At 43.9% G+C, this 21,247-nt stretch overlaps 1 protein-coding gene across 2 annotated transcripts in view; it reads left to right on the top strand.

Annotated features, from left to right (window-relative positions):
* The first annotated feature begins 218 nt into the window (after positions 1 to 218).
* Positions 219 to 21,247, top strand: part of CUL3 (cullin 3) — a 113,749-nt gene continuing 92,720 nt past the window's right edge. Inside the window, exon 1 of one of the 2 annotated variants that reach the window (XM_075861428.1) lies at positions 219 to 613. In XM_075861428.1, the coding sequence (XP_075717543.1) occupies positions 548 to 613 (66 nt within the window). In that variant the 5' untranslated portion in view covers positions 219 to 547. The remainder of the gene's footprint in view (positions 614 to 21,247) is intronic. The other variant, XM_075861429.1, reaches the window with a different exon arrangement.

Below are 21,247 nucleotides of genomic sequence, written 5' to 3'. Positions count from 1 at the left end.
TGTTGAAGGACTAGACGCACGGCTGACAGCATCATGAATGTATGCAAATAAAACTAGAGACGTCACGTGGGAGTGGCCCGGAGCATCACGCAAGTGGGCGTAGTCAAGCTGTTACCCGCATTTCGTCCTATGAGATTCTACCTTGCATTGCAGCGGAAATAGGAGCTCAAACATGGCGCCTTGTTGGCTTCAATTCTAGTCATTTACATTTCACACCATAGAGGGCTAAGTGTGAGGAGGGGAGGAAGAGGTGTGAAGTCTCGCGAGAGCCTCCCCGTTCGCACGCTCCTCCCACCGGCCGAGCTAGCTGAGTGAGAGATGCTTGTCCGCCATCGCGGAGGGGTTTAGTCAGCGCCGAGTAGACTAGTTCCGGTACAGAATAGTACGTTCTTCCAGCCGCGCTGCTGGGAAACAGGCCCGGATAGAGGACGCTACAGGAGTACCTAGGTCTCTGATAGGCCGGGCCCGGGGCCTCCTCAGACCGACGCACGCCGGGAGGAGACAAGGAGGGGCCCCGGGGCCGAGAGGACGACGATTAGTCGCCGACATGTCGAACCTCAGCAAAGGCACCGGCAGCAGGAAGGACACCAAGATGAGGATCCGGGCCTTCCCGGTAAGAGACGCTGGAAAGCGGAGAGATTAACTGGGGGCACATACAGGGAGGCGGGGTGTATGGCAGGAGGAGGGGGCTGCTTCCTGGCAGTAAACACTGGAGGTGGGGTGATCACCCAGCACAGGGGTATCTGCTTGCACAATGACAGGGCCCTCTTATAACAAGGGCCAGATGTCAGCATCGCCCACGGGTCCTGTCTGCGGCTTGTTGCTGCCAATGTCTTAAATGAATAGAGAGAACATAAAGCTAATGTGCACCTATGGAGCAGGTGGATTAAGTCTATTGTTCCCTGTTGTCAGCCGTTCCACTCTGGCAGGAGGGTTACTGTACAGTTCAATGGCATCCCTGACAGGAAGTCCAGAAAGATGTCTGCCCCCTGATCACTTCTATACCTCCTATGTCAGTCCTGAGATGGTCATGTATCCAGCATGCCAGGGCGGTGAGCGCAGCATATATATATATATATTCTGCCACGTTCTAATATGCTTGTTTCAACTCCATACTATTTGTTAAATCACTGCCTGCTGTCAGTGAACAGAAGCTTTTGTTGTTTACATCCTGTCCTGATAAAGTTCAGGGCTTGTTGCAGTGTTTTGGAGCTTTCCCTTGTACCTAGCCCTGCAGCTGGATCAGGTGGACACCCTCAGGACAGGTTTTCTTTCATCCTCTGAATGTAAACAATGACAGCAAGCAGACATCTTCAAAATGGGGAGTAATGAAAATACAAAGTATATTAGAAAGTTGCAAAACTTTTAATTGTAGAATGACTAGGCTTTGATTTCCAAAAACCGGATAACCCCCTTAGTGCCGCCAATAGGCCTTGTCCCTGAGGGCCCTCATGTCTGCTCCCCATGCAGCAGGCTTTTTACAGCGCATCAGTATGTCTTTATTCACATGAGCGTATTTCACACCCGTGTGCTGTCAGTTTGAGTAACTCGCAGAGTCCTGACCAATGCAACCCAATGGGGCTATTTACACAACCGAGTTATTTCATGCGTCCTATTCTGGTCTGTTTTTGCGGTTCAGTCGCGTTTTGAAGTCTATTGGGTGGGTGAAAAAGCTGACCACATGCGGATGACATCGGTGCGCTGTCTATTTTTCACGCATCAGTTGCTAAAGAAATAAAGACATAAAAAAACGTAAAGCCAGAAAGTTCTTGCAGAGGAGAAACACACGAGAAAAATGGATGACACACGGAAACCGCACTGACACCACATGGACAGTCATAGACGTGAAAACCGGCGGACTGATCAGACACGCTCCTATGAATAAGGTCTAAGCTGGCACAGGTGTCCTGTGCCGGGAGGAGCGGCCGCTCAGCTGTATGATGACAGCCGAGCTCCCGCTCTAATGGCCGCGATTAGCGTTACCTCCGAACCCAGCCATTTAACCCCTTAGATGCTACGGTCAATAGTGACTGCAGCATCCAAGTGGTTTATAAAGGAAGGGGGCTTCCTCTGTAACCCATCAGTGGCCCGTGAATGCAATAAGGTGCTGATGGTTGGCTGCCAAGGCCTAACAAAGCCCCCAGGACTGCTATGGCTGTATTCCTATTAGTCATGGCCTAATTGCCTGTCCGTTTTACACTGACCTGTAGTAATAAGTTTACCAAAGAATTCTATAACTGATCAAGAGATTGCATGGTAAAGTCGCCTCGTGGAATTAAAAAATGTCAGATAAAGTTCATTAAACTGTGCATAGTAACAAAATAATAAAGCCATTATTTTTTTTTTTTTATTAAACGTGGTTTTATTTTGTTAAAGTGTAAAAAGAAAAAAAAGAGTACACGTATCGGGGCGATCATAACAACCTGAACAATCAAGTTAATACGCTATTTAAACTACATGGTAAACTGTATAAGAACGAAACGCAAAAAAACAACGGACTAGTTTTTTTTCCACCCCCCCCCGCCGAAAAGTTGTAACAAAAGTTAATTTAAAAAAAGTCAGTGTACCCAATAAATGACAACTCGTCCTGCAAAAAACAAGCCCTCATACAGCTATGTTGACGGAAAGATAAAAAATGTCTGGATCCCTGAATGCGACAATGAAATCACAGAAAAAAAATATCTTGGTCGCTAAGAGCCAAAATAAGTTAGTCATTTAAGGGTTAAGACTTGTGGATGCAGAGGGTTGTCTGAGTACAGCAAATTAATGTTATTTTTTTTTGTATAATTAAGTTATACAATTTTCCAATATACTTTCTGTGTTAATTCCTCACGGTTTATAAGATCTCTGCTTGTTGTCATTCAGTAGGTGCAGTCATTGTTTACTTCCAGTGGATACATTCTGTCCGTGGTCATGTGATGGACACACAGGTGCACGGCTCGTTACAGTATGTGTATCAGAGCTGTGTCTCCTAACGATCCCAGCACCTGTGTGTCCATCACGTGACCACGGACAGAATTTATCCACTGGATGTTCCTACTGAATAACAACAAGCGTGAAGAATTAATGCAGAAAGTATATTGGAAAATTGTATAACTTTTAATGATACTAAATTAACATTAATTTTCTGAAAGTGGACAACCCCTTAAAATAACCTATACAAATACTTACGGGAATTGCATAAACTGCAGTTTCCTAATAAGTATTTCTCTAAGCTCTCCATTCACAATTATGAAGACGTTCGGTCCCCACTAAGTCTGTCAGCGGGGCTGTTTTATAAATCATTGGGCACATTGTTGGAAAATGTTCACTTTACCAGCTGTTTTCTCATGCCATGTCAAATGACACAAAATATCTTTTTCAGCACCGCATGCACAAAACAGTGACGCAGATGTATAATAATTCGGTGCTGTATGTTGGATTGCTCACTGGAACGTGAAATGTTGCACAAATCAATGACATTTTTTTTTTCTTGATTTGCGTTTTTTGCAACGGAGTCTCTTGATTCTGCAGCAAAAGTTGCCACACTTGGCTTTCTGTTGCGGGTTTTGCATCCCCATTGAATTCAATGGGGAAAACCCGCAACGAAAACGTAGCATAAATTGACATGCTGCGGGATTACATTTTGCACCGCAGTTTAATTTATTAACGTTTACGCTGCATTTTTTTCCCCGCAGCGTGGGCATGAGATTTTCTATGTCTCATCCACTTTGATGCTACTGTAAATGCTGCGTAATTTCCGCACAGAATTCAGTTGTGGAAATTTCGCAGCGTTTACGCTTCGTGGGAACCCGGCCTAAAAACGGTTTGATGCCGCTTATCTTTACTGGTTAGTCATCTGCTGACATTGAAACTAGCGATCTTTAGTAGAATGGGGTCGTGAGACACGGTAGGTTTCATAAGGCTCTGCCAATATTCCTGTCTGTTCAGATGTTTCTGTTGTTGGTCACTTTTCCTGAAGTTGCTGATTCACATTTGTATAGTCTCCTTTTATTCTGATACTGATGTATGTAATGTTAGTAAATGTAAGAGGCATCTAGACAAGTGTGTACAAATGTATCTTCTGATCATGATGTGGTGGTTTGGTCGCCACTAGTCCGTTGTGTAAGTCTGTCATTCCAATGTGTTCACATTGTGGTATCAGAACATTAAGAATGTAAGGGTATGTTCACACGAGGGCGTCCGTTATGGCTGAAATTACGGGGATGTTTCAGCCTGAAAACATCCCCGTAATTTCAGCCGTACCGGCATGTGCAGGCGCTTGAACGCCGCGTCCATTACGGCCGTAATTAGCGCTGCTATTCATTGGAGTCAATGAATAACGGCTCCAATTACGGCCAAAGAAGTGACAGGTAACTTCTTTGACGCGGGCGTCTATTTACGCGCCGTCATTTGACAGCGGCGCGTAAATATACGCCTCGTGTGAACAGACAAACGTCTGCCCATTGCTTTCAATGGGCAGATGTTTGTCAGCGCTATTGAGGCGCTATTTTCAGACGTAATTCGGGGCAAAAACGCCCGAATTACGTCCGTAAATAGGCCGTGTGAACATACCCGAACTAGACCAGAAAGAAGAGTCCTGTGTGTGACCACAGCTCTAGAAACTGTAGGGAGCCTCTACAGAGGGGCGATCGCTTATAAGGGAAGGAAATGTGTATTTGAATAAACCTCATCCACACGCTGCGGAAATTGACTTGTGGTGCGGATTGTTAATCTGCAATGTTTCAATTTATTTTGCGTAAACGCAGAATTCCTGCATGGAAATTCTTCAGCATTTCCGTCCCATGTGCAGGTGGCCTAAATATACCGGCTGCTAGATGTCTGTAGAGAATAATGCACGAGATTTGTATGGACACTATATGGACACAAGTATTGGGGCACCTACACATTACATCTACAGGAGCCTTAATGACATCCCATTCTAAAATCCATAGGCATTAATATGGTGTTGGTCCTCTTCACCCCCCAACCCCCTTTTGCAGGTAATACAGTTTCCACTCTTCTGGGAAGGCTTTCTACAAGATTTTTGCCCTAGTATTTGTGAGATTGGACACTGATGTTGGATGAGAGGTCCTGGCTCACAATCTCACTACAAGTTCATCACAAAGGTGTTGGATGGGGTTGAGGTCAGGGCTCGGGGCCAGTCAAGATTTTCCACACCAAACTCACCCAACCATGTCTTTATGGACCTTTCTTTGTCAACTGGGGCACAGTCATACTGGAACAGAAAAGGGCCGAACCCCAAACTGTACCCACAACGTTGGGAGCAAACAATTGTCCAAAATGTCTTGGTGTGCTGAAGCATTAAAATGTCCCTTCATTGGGACTAAGGTGCCTAGGCAACCCCTGAAAAACAACCCCATAGCTTTATCCCTCCTTCACCAAACTTTACAGGTGGCACAATGCAGTCAGGCAGGTAACATTCTCCTGGCATTTGCTAAACCCAGACTCCTCCATCAGACTGCCAGATAGAGAAGCGTGATTCACTCCACAGAACACGTTTCCACTGCTCCAGGGTCCGGTGGCGGCCGTATACCACTCCATCCGACGCTTGGTTACGAAAGACTGGCATGCAGCTGCTCGGCCATGGAAACCCATGCCATGAAGCTCCCGGGGCACGGTTTTTGTGCGGATGTTAATGCCAGAGGAGGTTTGAAACTCTGCAGTTATTGAGCCAGTAGAGCGTTGGCGACTTTTGTAAACTATGCGCCTCAGCACTCGGCGATCCTGCACTGTAACTTTATGTGCACGGCACTTCGTGGTTCGTAAACGCTTCCACTTTGCAATAATAAAACTCACCGTTAATCAGAAGGGAAGGGAAGAAATCCCATTACAGACCACACTCAAATTGAGTGAACTCTTTGGTACGACTCCTGCTTTCACACGTTGGTAAATGCAGACTGCATGAATAGGTTTTATACACCTGTGGGAATGGGACTGAATAAAACACCTGAATTTAATGATTAAGAGGCGTCCCAATACTTTTGTCCATATAGTATGTGTATAAACTAAGACAATCTGTGTTAAACTGTGTGCCATGGTCCCTAAGATCAGAACTTGATTTTAATTCCCTTTTATATAAGAAACATAAAGTGGCTGTATAAGATTACAGAAAAGGATCCGCTGCCCCCTCCAAAAAAAACCCTGTACTGCTCCGGTCTGTGAACGGTCTGCCTGGTACTGCATCTTAGTCAATTGAAAGGGACTGAGCAGCAATATTAGGAAGCCCATGGACAGGTGTGATGCTATTCTATAGGGGGAAAAAAAGCAGAGCTTTTGCTCTAATCTCAAACAATGCCTTTAGGTCTCATGCACATGGCCATCTCTGTAATCACGGCCAGCGATTGCGGGCACGGCCGACCGCCACGGGCCGCATTTTCGGGCCATGCTCCCATACAAAGTATGGGAGTGCGGCCCGTAAAAAACTAAAAGTAGAACATGCTCCATAATTCACGGCACGTTTCTATGGCACGGACAACTATCCGTAGCAATACGTAAAGGTGTCTGCGGCCAATAGAACTGGGCGGGTCCGTAATTGCGGACCGTATTACGGTCTGCAGTTACGGAGGTTTTTTTTTATGGTCGTGTGCATGGGGCCTTAGGCTGGAATCACATGCAGACTTTGATTTTTTTTTTTTTTTAGCCAAATACAGAAGTGGATCCAAAAAGAAGGAAAAATATAAAGCAAAGACTGATCCGTCTCCTCTTTTGTATCCACTCCTGTATTTGGCTCAAAAATTGCCACTGCCTGTCCGGCTGAAGATAAGCGGCACATAGAACGTCTATGATCCCGACTTCAAGGTGTCGAGCGCCAATCACAGCCGAAGGTGCAAACTATCAACTGAGTGCGTCTCTACCTTCGTTTCAGCAACAGTGGGGGTCTCTGCACCCGGACCCCCACCGATCCAAACTTTTGGTATGTCTCTCTGACATGTGAAAAGTTTGAAAGTGCAGTCACTCTTTAAGCTTGGATCTGCTGCAGGAAGGGGGGGAGGGGGGGGGTCTCAGGGTAACAGATGACCTGCCATTTTTAAATCTAACTTCCCATTAGTGGGCACTTGAGCTGCGGCTGTGCACGTTACACTGTCAGCCGATCTGATTTCAGCTGCTGACATTTATCTGACGTGCGTGTCGACTATAGAGCACTACATATGTTCACTTACAGAAGAGGACCAATTTTTTACTTTCCAAAACATTACAAATGATAAAACATTGTCCAATCAACATACAAATAACATTTTCATGAGAGACTAGGTTTTACAGAATCCCTCTTCTCAATGGTTAATAATTCTCGCTAATGGACACATTGTCACAGGACTTCATAGGACTTTGTATACCTGAGAATCTGAGTGATTTTTATAGTTTGGGTTCACCGCTCTGATACAAGCGAAGACTCTCTGTAATAAAAACGTAATGAGCATTGTGGGAATTAGAAGAAAGCTGCCGCGTGTCTGACTATAGTGACGTGTCGTGTCTCCTCTGGAGCGAATGAGCTGCAGTTCATCATCATTAGATATAACACCTACACTCCGCACTAGGTCTCTTCCTTCAGTGTTCTATACTAACTATATGAGGACATTTCATCCGGTGTTACATGACACACACACAGATATACTGTTATCAGACCTAACCCAGTTAGGCTTCGTTCACATCTGCGTCAGGGTCCCGTTCTGACAATCCATCGGAACTTCCCGTCAGAACGGGACCCTGACTGAAACAAACGGACACCATAGGTTTCCCTTTGCATCAATATTGATTTCACTGGTGATGGATCCGGTGCCAATGGTTTCAGTTTGTCTCAGCTGTGCAAGGGTTTCGTCGTTTTGACGTAATCAATAGCGTATTCGACCACCTATGGTTTGTCAGGGCTCCATTCTGGCGGAAAGTTCAGATGGGGACGTCCGAATAGAGCCCTGACGCAGATGTGAACAAAGCCTTAGACCTCTTGTTTATTTATTTATTAGTAGCCAGACAAGGACTATCTCAGTCATTAATAGAAAAAGGCTGGTACTTTGTCCAGCCGCGGTACCCACAGAACACAGCACTGAGCAAGTCTTATTTACCATTTCTTGACACCTAGTTGACTGATGGTTGTGGTAAAACTACATTTCCCAGCATGCCCTTACAGCCTTGCGTTTGAGACCGCTGTAGTAGGCCTTATTAACCCAAACATTTCACCTCCGTGTGCGGTCTGTTTGAATAACTGACCAATTCAATGGGGTTATTCACACATCCATGTTTTTTCAGAGCGTGTGTCCGTTTCGTGAAACTTGCCGCATTTCCTATTTTTTTCTGTTTTCGCGGATAGAAGTCGTGAAGAAACGGACAGCACACGGGCGATATTTGTGTGCTCTTCGTTTTTCATGCATCAGTTGCTAGAGAGATGCAGAGAAATAAAAAAAAAGTAACACCAGAAAGTGCTCGCAGAGGAGAAAAACAGATGACACGCGGTGACCACATTGACGCAACACTGACAGCGATATGCATGAAAATCGGACACGCGCATGTGAATAAAGCCTTACTGTAATATTGACTGCAGTTTTACTCCTGACGAAGCTGGAGTAAAGCGAAACGCTAGTAAAGGCGTTCTTTTCCCAGTGATTACGCAAATCCAATTGACATGCTGCGGGTTAAAATTTCTGAGCAGTTTTTCCGCTTATCATTTACGCAGCGTGGGGATGAGATTTTTTCAAATTTCATCCACTTATTTTCCGCAACAAAACCTGTTTTGGAAAATCTGCAGTATTTACATTACGTGTGAACTTAAATGGATGGATACTGGGTCGTATATACTAGTAATAGGTTTGCCAACATTTAGGCTGCCATTTGTTTCCTTATTTTGCAAGTGCTCTTTGTACATTCAATGCTCGGCGTCATCTTTTGTGCTTTATCAGTCTACGTGATATTTCACCCCTGACGTCACTGTCTGCATGGCTTGGTGAGGTACCTCGGGTTTGCTATAAGAGAGGATCTCTTTGTAGGTTTTATTGACTGCCATCAAAGTCCAGTATGCAATATGCAGATTATATAGGAGATTTTCCCCGATTGGCTTTTGATTTGTTGTTCATGCTGATTTTGCGCACACAGAAGGCAGTCACTCGAATGTCAAAATTGCAAAAATGGGAAAAAATTCTAGAGAAATTCTTTTTATTTTTTATTTTTTTTTAAATGAAACTAAAATGTAAACAATTAATATCCCTGCACGTTTTAAAGGGCCAACAGACCTAAACAGGAACTTTTTCTGCTATAACCCTTTAAGGATCAGCCTATTTTCTGATTTAAAGAGTGACTGCACCTTCATCAAACTTGATATATCTTAAAGACTAGGGATGTCACGATACCAGAATTTGGACTTCGATACCGATTACTTTGTGTAGTATTGCAATTACGATACCAAAACGATACTTTGCCAACAGTAATAAAAAAAAAAAGTTCTTTCGTTTTCTGATGTGAGGCACGAGGTGTGATGAATTTTGAATGTGCCTCACATTAATAGTAATTAACCCCATCATGTTTCTCAGTCATAATGGGTTAATGTGTGAGGTACATGATGGGGTTAATTACTATTAATGTGAGGCACATGGAGGCTAAATTCATCGCACCTCGTGCCCCACAATAAGTGAAAGAAAGCAGTTTTTATTATTTTTGTACAGCGTACACATCATAAATGATGCAAAAAAAATTGTTGTGCAGGTTATTACGACCGCACCAATGCATACACTACCGTTCAAAAGTTTATTGTCACTTAGAAAAGATAACAATAAATTAATCAGAAATACACTCTATACATTGTTAATGTGCTAAATGACTATTCTAGCTGCAAACGTCTGTTTTTTAATGTAATATCTACATAGGTGTATAGAGGCCCATTTCCAGCAACCATCACTCCAGTTTTCTAATGTTACATTGTGTTTGCTAACTGTGTTAGAAGGCTAATGGATGATTAGAAAACACTTGAAACCCCTTGTGCAATTATGTTAGCACCGCTGTAAACAGTTTTGCTGTTTAGAGGAGCTATAAAACTGACCTTCCTTTGAGCTAGTTGAGAATCTGGAGCATTACATTTGTGGGTTCGATTAAACTCTCCAAATGGCTAGAAAAAGAGAGCTTTCATGTGAAACTCGACAGTCTATTCTTGTTCTTAGAAATTAAGGCTATTCCATGCGAGAAATTGCCAAGAAACTGAAGATTTCCTACAACGGTGTGTACTACTCCCTTCAGAGGACAGCACAAACAGGCTCTAACCAGAGTAGAAAGAGAAGTGGGAGGCCCCGCTGCACAACTGAGCAACAAGACAAGTACATTAGAGTCTCTAGTTTGAGAAATAGACGCCTCACAGGTCCTCAACTGCAGCTTCATTAAATAGTACCCGCAAAACGCCAGTGTCAACGTCTACAGTGAAGAGGCAACTCCGGGATGCTGGCCTTCAGGGCAGAGTGGCAAAGAAAAAGCCATATCTGAGACTGGCTAATAAAAGGAAACCATTAATATGGGCAAAAGCACACAGACATTGGACAGAGGAAGATTGGAAAAAAGTGTTAAGGACAGACGAATCAAAGTTTGAGGTGTTTGGATCACACAGAAAACATTTGTGAGACGCAGAACAACTGAAAAGATGCTGGAAGAGTGCCTGACGCCATCTGTCAAGCATGGTGGAGGTAATGTGATGGTCTGGGGTTGCTTTGGTGCTGGTAAAGTGGGAGATTTGTACAAGGTATTTTGAATAAGGAAGGCTATCACTCCATTTTGCTACGCCATGCCATACCCTGTGGACAGCGCTTGATTGGAGCCAATTTCATCCTACAACAGGACAATGACCCAAAGCACACCTCCAAATTATGCAAGAACTATTTAGGGAAGAAGCAGGCAGCTGGTATTCTATCTGTAATGGAGTGGCCAGCGCAGTCGCCAGATCTCAACCCCATAGAGCTGTTGTGGGAGCAGCTTGACCGTATGGTACGCAAGAAGTGCCCATCAAGCCAATCCAACTTGTGGGAGGGGCTTCTGGAAGCATGGGGTGAAATTTATCCCGATTACCAGCTAGAATGCCAAAGGTCTGCAATGCTGTAATTGCTGCAAATGGAGCATTCTTTGACGAAAGCAAAGTTTGAAGGAGAAAATTATTATTTCAAATAAAAATCATTATTTCTAACCTTGTCAATGTCTTGACTATATTTTCTAGTCATTTTGCAACTCATTTGATAAATAGAAGTGTGAGTTTTCATGGAAAACACAAAATTGTCTGGGTGACCCCAAACTTTTGAACGGTAGTGTATGTATATTTTATGTATTGAGACTTATTTTAATGTTTATTGCAAAAAAAGGTGTGTGTGTAGTTTTTTAAATTTAACATTACTTTGTTTTTAAACTTTAATGTACTGGCATATATCTATATCCCAGTACATTAGCCTGTGTACGAATAGTACACAGGCAGTTGTTAGGACATACCTAAGTATGCCCTAACAGTAAATATGGTAAGACAGGCCTGGGGTCTGTCAATGGACTGTCTGCCCATATATGGTATGTCCCTCAATCGCGTCACAGGGATTCCTGTGATGCGATCCATGGGCATCCCCCCTTCTCACTTCCTCTTGAAAGCTGCGTTCAGCTTTGATCGTAGCATTCAGGAGAATAGCGGTGGAGATGGGAGGTTATAGAGCGGGGCTCCGGCTGTGTAATACAGCCATTGCCCCGCTCCTGACAGTAAGGCCCCATGCACACGACCGTGCCCGCAATCACGGCCCGCGATTGCGGGCACGGCCGGCCGCTGACTGACTGACGCATTTTCGGTCCGTGCTCCCATACAAAGTATGGGAGCACGGCCCGCAAAATGCGAAAGAACGGACATGTTCCATAATTCCCGGAACATTTCCACGGCACTGACACCCTTCCGTAGTGCTACGGAAAGGTGTCAGTGTTCAATGAAAGTGAATGGCTCCGTTTTTGCGGACCGCAATTGCGGTCCGCAAAAACGGAGGTTTTTTGCTGTCGTGTGCATGGGGCCTTAGTGCGCACGTGGCCAGCCTGAGGTGATACGGCCGACACTGAAGACAGAACATGGGGGTGTTTTGTAGTGTGCCCGCCACTTTGTCTTCAGTGCCGCCGCTCATTAGTGCAGCGCTGGCCGCATCACCTCATGCTGACCATGCGCACTTGTCAGGACTCCGGAGCGGGACAATGACTATTACACAGCCGCAGCCCCGCTCTCATACATTCATGTGTTACAATATATGAAATAACGCTATCGAACCGTTTGGGGATGCACCGTATCGAAACAGTATCGATGTTTCGATGCATCGTGCATGCTTACTAAAGACACATCAAAAGTTTTGGTCGGTGGGTTTCTGGGTGCTGAGATCCCGGACCCCCACCAATCCAAACTTTCGATATGACTTTGATATATCAGAAGTTTGAAAGTGCAGTCACTCTGTAACCCCTTGGAGACGCAGCCATTTTTTGGATTTTAATTTTAGTGTTTTCCTTCCTGCCTTCTAAAAGCCATAACTTTTTTTTTTTTTTTTCCATTGACATAGCTATATGAAGGCTTGTTTTTTGTGGGACAAGTTGTAGCTTTTCACTGCATTATTTAATATGCCATATAATGTACTGAGAAACGGAAAAAAAACGTTGTCGGGTGGAATGGGGAAAAAAAACAGATTTTTTTTTTTTCCCCCTTTTTGTTTTTTGGATTTCGTATATATGATGTACGTCGTGCGGTAAAAACATGTTATCTTTATTCTACGGGTCGACATGATTACGGAGATACTGAATTTAAATTGTTTCATGTTTCACCACTTTTATAAAGAAAATAATGTTTTTTAAACAAAAGTTTTTTGTTGCCACGTTCGGAGTCATAACTTTTTTTTATATTTCTTGATTTAGGGGTCTGAGGGCTTATTTTTTCCGGGGCGAGCTGTAGTTTTTATTGGTCCATTTTGGGGTACTTTAAACTTTTTGCTCACTTTTTTGGGGGCGCTAAGATGACCCAAAAAGAGCAACTTTTTTTTTTTTATATATATTTTTGGGCGTTTTACAGAGCGGGTTAAATAAAGTTATTTTAGACTTTTACGGAAGCGGCAATACCAGTTATGTTAAATTAAAAAAATGTAACGTTACTTTAGGGAAAAAAATGGGAAAAGAGGTTATTTTTCAGCCTTTTAATATTTGTATTTTTTTGTATAATATAAAAAAAAAAAACTTTAACTGAATCCTCCTAGGGGACTTAAACCAGCGATCACTTCCTTGATATACTGCAGTTTCTAATGAAATGCAGTATATCGTCATTTTGACAGTCTCTAATGAACCCCTTTCTGTGCAGGGCTTCATAGGAGTACAAAGATGGCAGACCTGGGGGCCTTCATTAGGCCCCATGCTGATATACCAAACATCAGAGATTGCATGCTGGAGGGGGCTTAGATGTCAACAGGCAGAATCAAAGTGAATCGGAAGCTCGTGTGCAAGTTTGTTTCTTGTGGGATGAGTTGTAGTTTTGTTCTGGTACCATTTTGGAGTGCATATAATTTATTGATTTAGCTTTTATTTTTAGCAGGAAAGGGGAAATACAAAAAAAACAATTTCCACAACTTTTTTAGGATTCTTTTCCTCTTGCACCGCGCAGTTAGGCTTCGTTCACATCTGCGTCAAGCCTCCGTTCTGGGGTTCCGTCGGAGCTTCCCGTCAGAAAGGAACCCTAACTGAAACAAATGGAAACCATAGGTTTGCATTGATTTACGCTGCGTAAATACGGAGCGGAAAAACTGCTCAGAAATTGACCTGCGGTGCAGATTTTTATTCCGCATTATGTCAACTGTGCTGCTTATTTGTTGCGGGTTTTCCCCATTGAATTCAATGGGGAGGTAAAACCCGCAATAAATAGTAGTTGTTGCATTTGCAACTCAGAAAAAAAAATGAAACTCTTATGCTTACTCAGAAGTCTGCGTTTCTTCCTCCAGGCCGGCCTCCTGGGATGACGCGTTATATCGCATGTGACCGCTGCAGCCAATCACAGGCTATAGCGGCGGTCACATGGGATGAAACCTCATCCCAGGAGGCCAGCCTGGCTGACATCAGAGAGCCGGTCTTATGGGATGACTCTTTATCCCATATGACCGCCGCTGCAGCCTATCACAGGCTGCAGCGGTCCACTGTGATGAAACATCATCCCAGGAGGCTGGCCGGCTAAGTGCTGCGGTTTTTTGCAGCGGAAATTCCGGGCAAAAAGCTGCACCACAGCGGTGCGGTTTTTCGGACGGATTTCCCTGCGGCGCACAGGGTGGTTATGTGTCTGTATGGTTCCCTCTAGTTTTCAATTACAGGTGATATTTCTAAGGGAGCTGACTTGTAACTGGAAGGTCTGTGGAGTTAGTTGTAGATTTCCCTGGTGTAAAAGCCTTGTTCACATCACAGTGGAGAGCTCCCGACATGCAGGCTAAAGCGTCCATAGGGCTCCATGAGCGCAACGCATCCTAGAGAAAGTGGCCTTTCTGCCTCGTCCCCTTGTTGGCATTGCCATAGCGACTCGCCCTTGCTCCCCACGTCTGGCCTCCTGTGATGACGCTGCGGCCGTCACATGGGATGAATCTTCATCCGAGGAGGCCAGCGGCACGGAGAACAGCCAGGGGAACAGGGAGCCCTCGCTATGGCATCTTCCGGGGGGTAAGTATTAACTTATGTTTTGATTTTAGGCCTTTTTTTTTTTCCTTTCCTATTTGCGATTCTTGCTGTGAATTCACAGCTTTTCTGCAGCAAAAAATGTCAACATTTGCAATTTGTGGCAGATTTTCACTTTCCCGTTGAATCTCATGGGGAAAATCTGCACCAAAAGGGCAACGGTCATTGCCTGCATAAATTGACATGCTGCGGGTTAGCAATCTGCACCACAGGTCAATTTGTTCACGTTATCTAGTATTTTCTTTAGCATGTGGTTGGGAGTTGTTAAAATATCATCCACTTTGCTGCTACTGTAAAATGCTGCAAATTTTTCATCTGCAAATACGGACAAAAACCTAACCGTAAGATGGAAGCCAATTTTATTATGACGTGTTAGAATTGTGAACTCGGCTATATTGTCTCTGACACATTATTTAGGTTACAGTATAGCTCAGAAAACATGAATGTGTAAATGTTGTTCATCAGATAACATTCCCTAGAGCAGAACATCTGCAGTGCTGGGCCAGGTCAAGTCCTGCAGGAAGGAGCACAAACTGTCAGAACTCGCTCTCACGGTCTAACAACTTTTCTAGTCAACTATTTCAGACGGTTTTGCAGTTGAATAATAATGAACTTCCTTTTAATGACCAAATCACCTGCTTTTTACATGCTCGGCTTTTCTAACTTTGTGACATTACAGTGAAGTCCTACCTCCGCTGAGGCAAACAATATGCTGGCTTCACGTGTATTAGTTGCATCCGGCCAGTTTTATCCTTGAGGTGGTCACGTTGTGCAGTGGTTTAGGGTGGGTCCATAGTCGGACAGAAAAATGCTTCATACAATCGGTGGTTTGAGGAATCATCGTTACGAGAATCTGATGGACATTTCAGTCAGTACGATCGTCGTACCATAAGCCTTTGTTTTTTTAACACGCGTTCAACCATAGAGGCTTCTGTATGGTAATTGTGTTTGTTCACACACGGTCCGTTTTGATCAATGATAAATTGTTTCATTGCCGATAATTTTGGGTAATAATTGTTACGAATGCTCAATAATGAAGGGATTGTTACGTGTAAAACGAATTATAAGATAGACTATAAGATTAGATGGGAGAAAAGGAGAAGGATCAGCCTGCCCTCATTTAGAGGACTACATGTGCAAACATTTTGGCATAATTATTTTTTTTTTCATTCATGTTGTAGTTGGGGAAAATAGTTTCCGTCTTTGCCCCCATAAGGATGATTCTGTACTAGTGTTTGTGACACAACGGGATAGAGTATAACCAGAATACCTGTAGAAGAGCCATGGGAATAGGAGTAATTCACAGAAATAAGGAGGTCAGTTGGGTCTTGAAGGGCACAGTTTATCTTTCTTTGGAGTTTGGCTCTAAGGCCTGATTTACACGAGTGTGTGCGTTTTGCGTGCGCAAAATGCACTTAACAGCAGCGTGTGTCATCAGTGTATGATGCGTGGCTGCGCAGCCGCCATCATTATGACACTCCGTTTGGATGTTTGTAAACAGAAAAGCACGTGGTGCTTTTCTGTTTACATTCAGAGTTTGACAGCTGATGCGCGAATCACGCAGTTGGCACGGAAGTGCTTCCGTGCGACCTGCGTGATTTTCACGCACCCATTGACTTCAATAGGTGCGTGATGTGCGAAAAACCCTGAAATATAGAACATGTCGTGAGTTTTACGCAGTGCACTCACTCTGCGCAAAACCCACGGACTGTCTGCACTGCCCCATAGAGTAATATAGGTGCGTACGACACGCGTGAAAAGCACGCGCATCGCACGTGCGTATATTACGCTCGTGTAAATGATGCCTAAAGGAGTTGAATGTGGAATAACTGCAATACCAGACACCGCACGTGGTCGAGAGTGACGCTGATTCTAGTGTGGGACCCCTTTAAGGCAATTTTTCACTAGTACCAGATCTTGGCCCAGGTTCTGTACTGATTATGTAACTAATGTTAATCCAAAACACTGTACTTATTCCTTGTTTGTATAGCATTTTGGTACCATGCTCTTCTTGATTTGAATCCAAATCTAGCTAACATATTAGATGTTCGGTTGGTTTTGCTCTAGTAGACACTCTAATTTTGTAAACATTCTGCGGTTTTTCACTTGAATGGGACCGGTACTGCTATACTAGTCCGAGCTGCTATGAATGTGTATGGCGCTGTGCCTGGTAAACTATGAAGATGCCGCGACATTCATCGCCACTGTCTCTTAAGTCAGCTGATCGGTGGGAACGCTGGGAGTCGGAGCCCCACCAATTTATATTGATGGCCTATGCTTGGGATAAGCCATCAATATAAAAGTCCTGGAAAACCCCTTAACGCACACCATGACGACACTGTACGTCGTGGTGCAGGTGCTGAAGTATTCAGCGGGCTCACGCTGTATATTACAGTTTACGCCTCACACTAGCGGCCAGGGCAGAGAGCACTCTGCTCCTGGCCTTTTAATCAATTCGATACTGTGGTCAATTGCGACCTCTGTATCTAAGCCTTTAGAGGGGGCGGCCCACTCTGACAACTTATTGGCCCCCCGTGACACGATCACGGGGTGCCGATGGTTTCCATGGCATCCTGGGGGCCTATTGATGGCCTCCAGGTCTGCTGCCTTTCTGTTTGTGTTAAGCCCTGCCTCTGGGCGTAAATTAGTCTTCAGTAATGCAAAAAAAATATTAAGAGTTAAAAAAAACTTTTTCCATTTGTCCTGTAATGTAAATAAAAAAGAAACATAATTTGTATCACCGCTTCCGTAAAAGTCGGAGCTATTACAATATAACATTATTTAACTCGCATGGTGAATGGCGTAAAAAAAAAAAAAATGTGAAACACCAGAATCGCTGTTCTTTGGTTGCATTAGCGCAAAAAAAACGTAATAGAAATTGATCAGAAAGTCATATGTACCAAGAAATGGTACCAATAACTCGTCCCGCAAAAAATAGGACCTCACGCCGCTCAGCCGACGAGAAAATAAAGTTATCGCTTTTAGAATACACAAAACAAATACATTTTTTAACAAATAGTTTTTTCTTTGTAAAAGTAGTAAAAGATGAAAAAAAACAATCTAAATTTGGTGTCATCGTAATTGTATTGACCAGCAGAATAAATACGAAACCCACAGAACAAAGGAATCTGTTTTTTCCAATTCCACCCACAACGCATTTTTCAGTTTCCCAGTACATTATGTGGTACTTTAAATGGTGCCAATAAAAACTAATACTCTTCCTGCAAAAAATAAGCCCTCACATCACTCCATTGACTTAAATAAAATAGTTATGGCTCTTGGGAGGCGGGGAGTGAAAAAACAAAACGAAATATGGCTTGGACTTTAAGGGATTAAGCGATTTTGGAATTCGTCTTGGGGTATGTTCACACTGAGTTTAAGGCGTATTTCAGGGCGCTGTGGTTGCATTACCATCTGAAATACGCCTTGAAAACATCTGCAAATCGTTTACCATTGTTTCCAATGGTTAATGGGTAACTAAACGTCACTATGACACCTCAGAAGTTTGTCGAACATGTCAGAAGTTTTAATTGGTGGGGGTCCGAGCACTGAGGCCCCCACCAATCGCTAGACGAAGCAGCTGAAGCGCTCCTGTGAGCACTCAGTCGCTTAGTTTCTGTTCGGCATTTTCCGGAAAGCCGATTTATCGGAGTACAGGCTCAAAGACTTTCTATTGTGCGCACTCTCTGCTATCCTCGCTCTTGCTGTAACACTGACCGTATCTGATTGGATAGTGTCACAGCCGTAGTAGCACGCCCCCTTGCCAGTATACGCCCCATTGACTGTTCAGGGAGTTATTTAAATATCGGGCACCAAATATAACGGAGGAGGGTAGAAAAACAAAGTAAAGTGCCCCAGGGTTTGTGCAGCCCTGCCCATTACATGCTGCACTCAGCTGCACATGTATGGGGAGGTGAAAGTTTCTTTTTAAAGAAATACTTTTGGCAAATCTGCCTCAAACGCCTGGTTTTCAAAGACTTTTTTTTTTTGTGTTTTAAAAAAAAAAACAAACTGGTATTTTTCTGCTTCGTACAGAAGCCATGTGAACATACCTTTTATTGAAAGGGACCTACCATTTTGTTCAGCTCCGGTGCTGACCTATGTGTAGCTGGTGCTCCATGCTTTCATAATACACACAGCTGTTTGTTTGTTTGTAGTCTGATAGTGGAGTCATGTTGAGTTGGCTATACAATTAAAGGGGTTGTCCAGGCTGGGGGCTGTTTCTTAAACTGATCTATCCACAGGATAGGTCTTCAGTATATTCTCGGTGGAGTCCGACGCCTGGAGCCTGCACTGATCAGCTGTTCCAGCTGCCTTTGGGCGCTGGAAACTGTGCAGTGGTCGGTGTTGGAAGCAGAAGGCCCCGACCACTGCATAGCAGCCATGCTGGGTTACTGAAGCTCTGCTACTATTCACTTGAATAGAAGCAGCGCTGCCGTACTGCAGCATGACCGCTACATAGTGGTCGGAGCCTTCTGCTTCCGGCACCGACTCCCGCAAAAGTTAACATCATGTTTTTTATCCTATGTTTGACATGTATATGCTGGTAAATCTCCCTACACATGTTAAAGGGATTTCCCAGGCAATAAAAATTGATGGCCTATCCTCAGGATAGGTCATCAATAGCTGATGGGTCAGGGTCTGGCTCCCATGACCCCCGCCGTTCAGCTGTTTTGGAGGAGGTGCCACGCTGGTACAAGCGCTGCAGACCCTTCTAAACAGCTGATGGGGCGTAACAGTGGCATCCGTCATCATAGGCAATAATGATACCTGTTTAACGGATACGTCATGAATTCTCATGACCCTTTTCATGATCTATCTGTTAAACAGATACCATTATAGCCAATGAATGATGAATGCCATGGTCAGGCATCCATCGGCCATAGTCAATAATAGCTTCCGTTTAACGGATACGTCTCGAAACGCTCATAACTTATATGTTTAACGAATGCCTGTGACAGATGCCATACAGTGGCAAGCGTCAACTATGGGCTGCTATTAACCCCTTCCCGCACCTTGGCGTAACTGTACGTCCAGATAAGCAGTAACTTCGCGCACCTGGGCGTACAGTTACGTCCGCGCTTTAAAAGTTAACCGCCGCGCGGCGCTACACCGCAGCGGCGGTTAACTGTGCAGGGTGTCAGCCCTGCTCTCCCCGTTGCCGATCAGCGGCCTGTCGCCGCTGAAATCGGCAATTAACCCCTTCGATGCGGTGGTCGATTGCGATCACCACATCGAAGAGGTTTACAGCGGATCGGCAGCCCCCCACATGTATTTGCGGGGGCTGGCGATCCTTATCATGGCAACCAGAGGCCAAACAATGACCTCCGGGTTGCCATGTACGGAAGCCTCGGAGGATCAGCCTCCGGCCGTTCCTCCTCTGCTTCCTGTCAGTGTGACAGTTACGTCACAATGACAGTTAGAACACATTACACTACGTGTGTAGTGTAATGTGTTCCAGCAGCGATTAGAGCTGCCAGGCTAAGTGTCCCCTAGTGGGACATGTAAAAAAAGATAATAAAAATGTTTTGAAAAAGTGTAAAAATCAAAGTTAGAAGTGACATAAACAAAGAATGCTTTTTTTCCTATAATAAGTCTTTTATTATAGGAAAAAAATTAACACGTTAAAAAAAGTACACATATTTAGTATCGCCGCGTTCGTAACGACCCCAACTATAAAACTGTAATATTATTTTTCCCGCACGGTGAACACCGCGAAAAAAATAAACGAAAAACAGTGCCCGAATCACAATTTTTTGGTTACCAACCCTCCCAAAATATACAATAAAAAGTGATCAAAAAGTCGCACGTACGCCAAAATGGTACCAATACAAACTACATCCCGTCCCGCAAAAAACAAGCCCTTACACCGCTTTTTTGACTGAAAAATAAAAACGTTACGGCTCTCAGAATATGGCGACACAAAAATTAATTTATTTTATAAATAAGTGATTTTATTGCACAAACGCTGCAAAACATAAAAAAATTATATACATCTGGTATCGCCGTAATCGTATCGACCCGCAGAATAAAGTATAATGGTCATTTATAGCCCAGGGTGAAGGCCATAAAAAAAACAAATAAAAAACATTGTCAGAATTGATGGTTTTTGGTCACCTTGCTTGCCAAAAAATGGAATAAAACGTGATCAAAAAAATTTCTGGTACCCCAAAATGGTACCAATGAAAACTACAGATTGTCCCGCAAAGAATAAGCCCTCACACGGCTCCGGTGGAGAAAAAATAAAACCGTTCTGGCTCTCAGAATATGGCGATGCAAAATGTGTAGTGTCCAAAAGCGGATAAGATCGGGCACCATTTATAAGTGCGACACCGGCCACACATCTGCGGATTATTATTTATTTACTGCATTATTATACCATGATGTACCCCGCACAGATAACATGTACCCTGATGTACTCCGCACAGATAACATGTACCCTGATGTACCCCGCACAGATTACATATGCCCCCACATTATAAACTGAAACACCAGTAAAACCCCAAACAGAACAACTACCAAGCAAACTCTGTGCCCCAAAAGCCAAATGGCGTCCCTCCCTTCTGAGCCCTGCAGC

This window comes from Rhinoderma darwinii, chromosome 4 (genome assembly GCF_050947455.1).
Source record: "Rhinoderma darwinii isolate aRhiDar2 chromosome 4, aRhiDar2.hap1, whole genome shotgun sequence".
In the NCBI taxonomy this organism is placed as follows: Eukaryota; Metazoa; Chordata; class Amphibia; order Anura; family Rhinodermatidae; genus Rhinoderma; species Rhinoderma darwinii.
The sequence above is the reverse complement of the archived record's forward strand: the minus strand, read 5'-3'. Positions and strand labels throughout refer to the sequence as shown.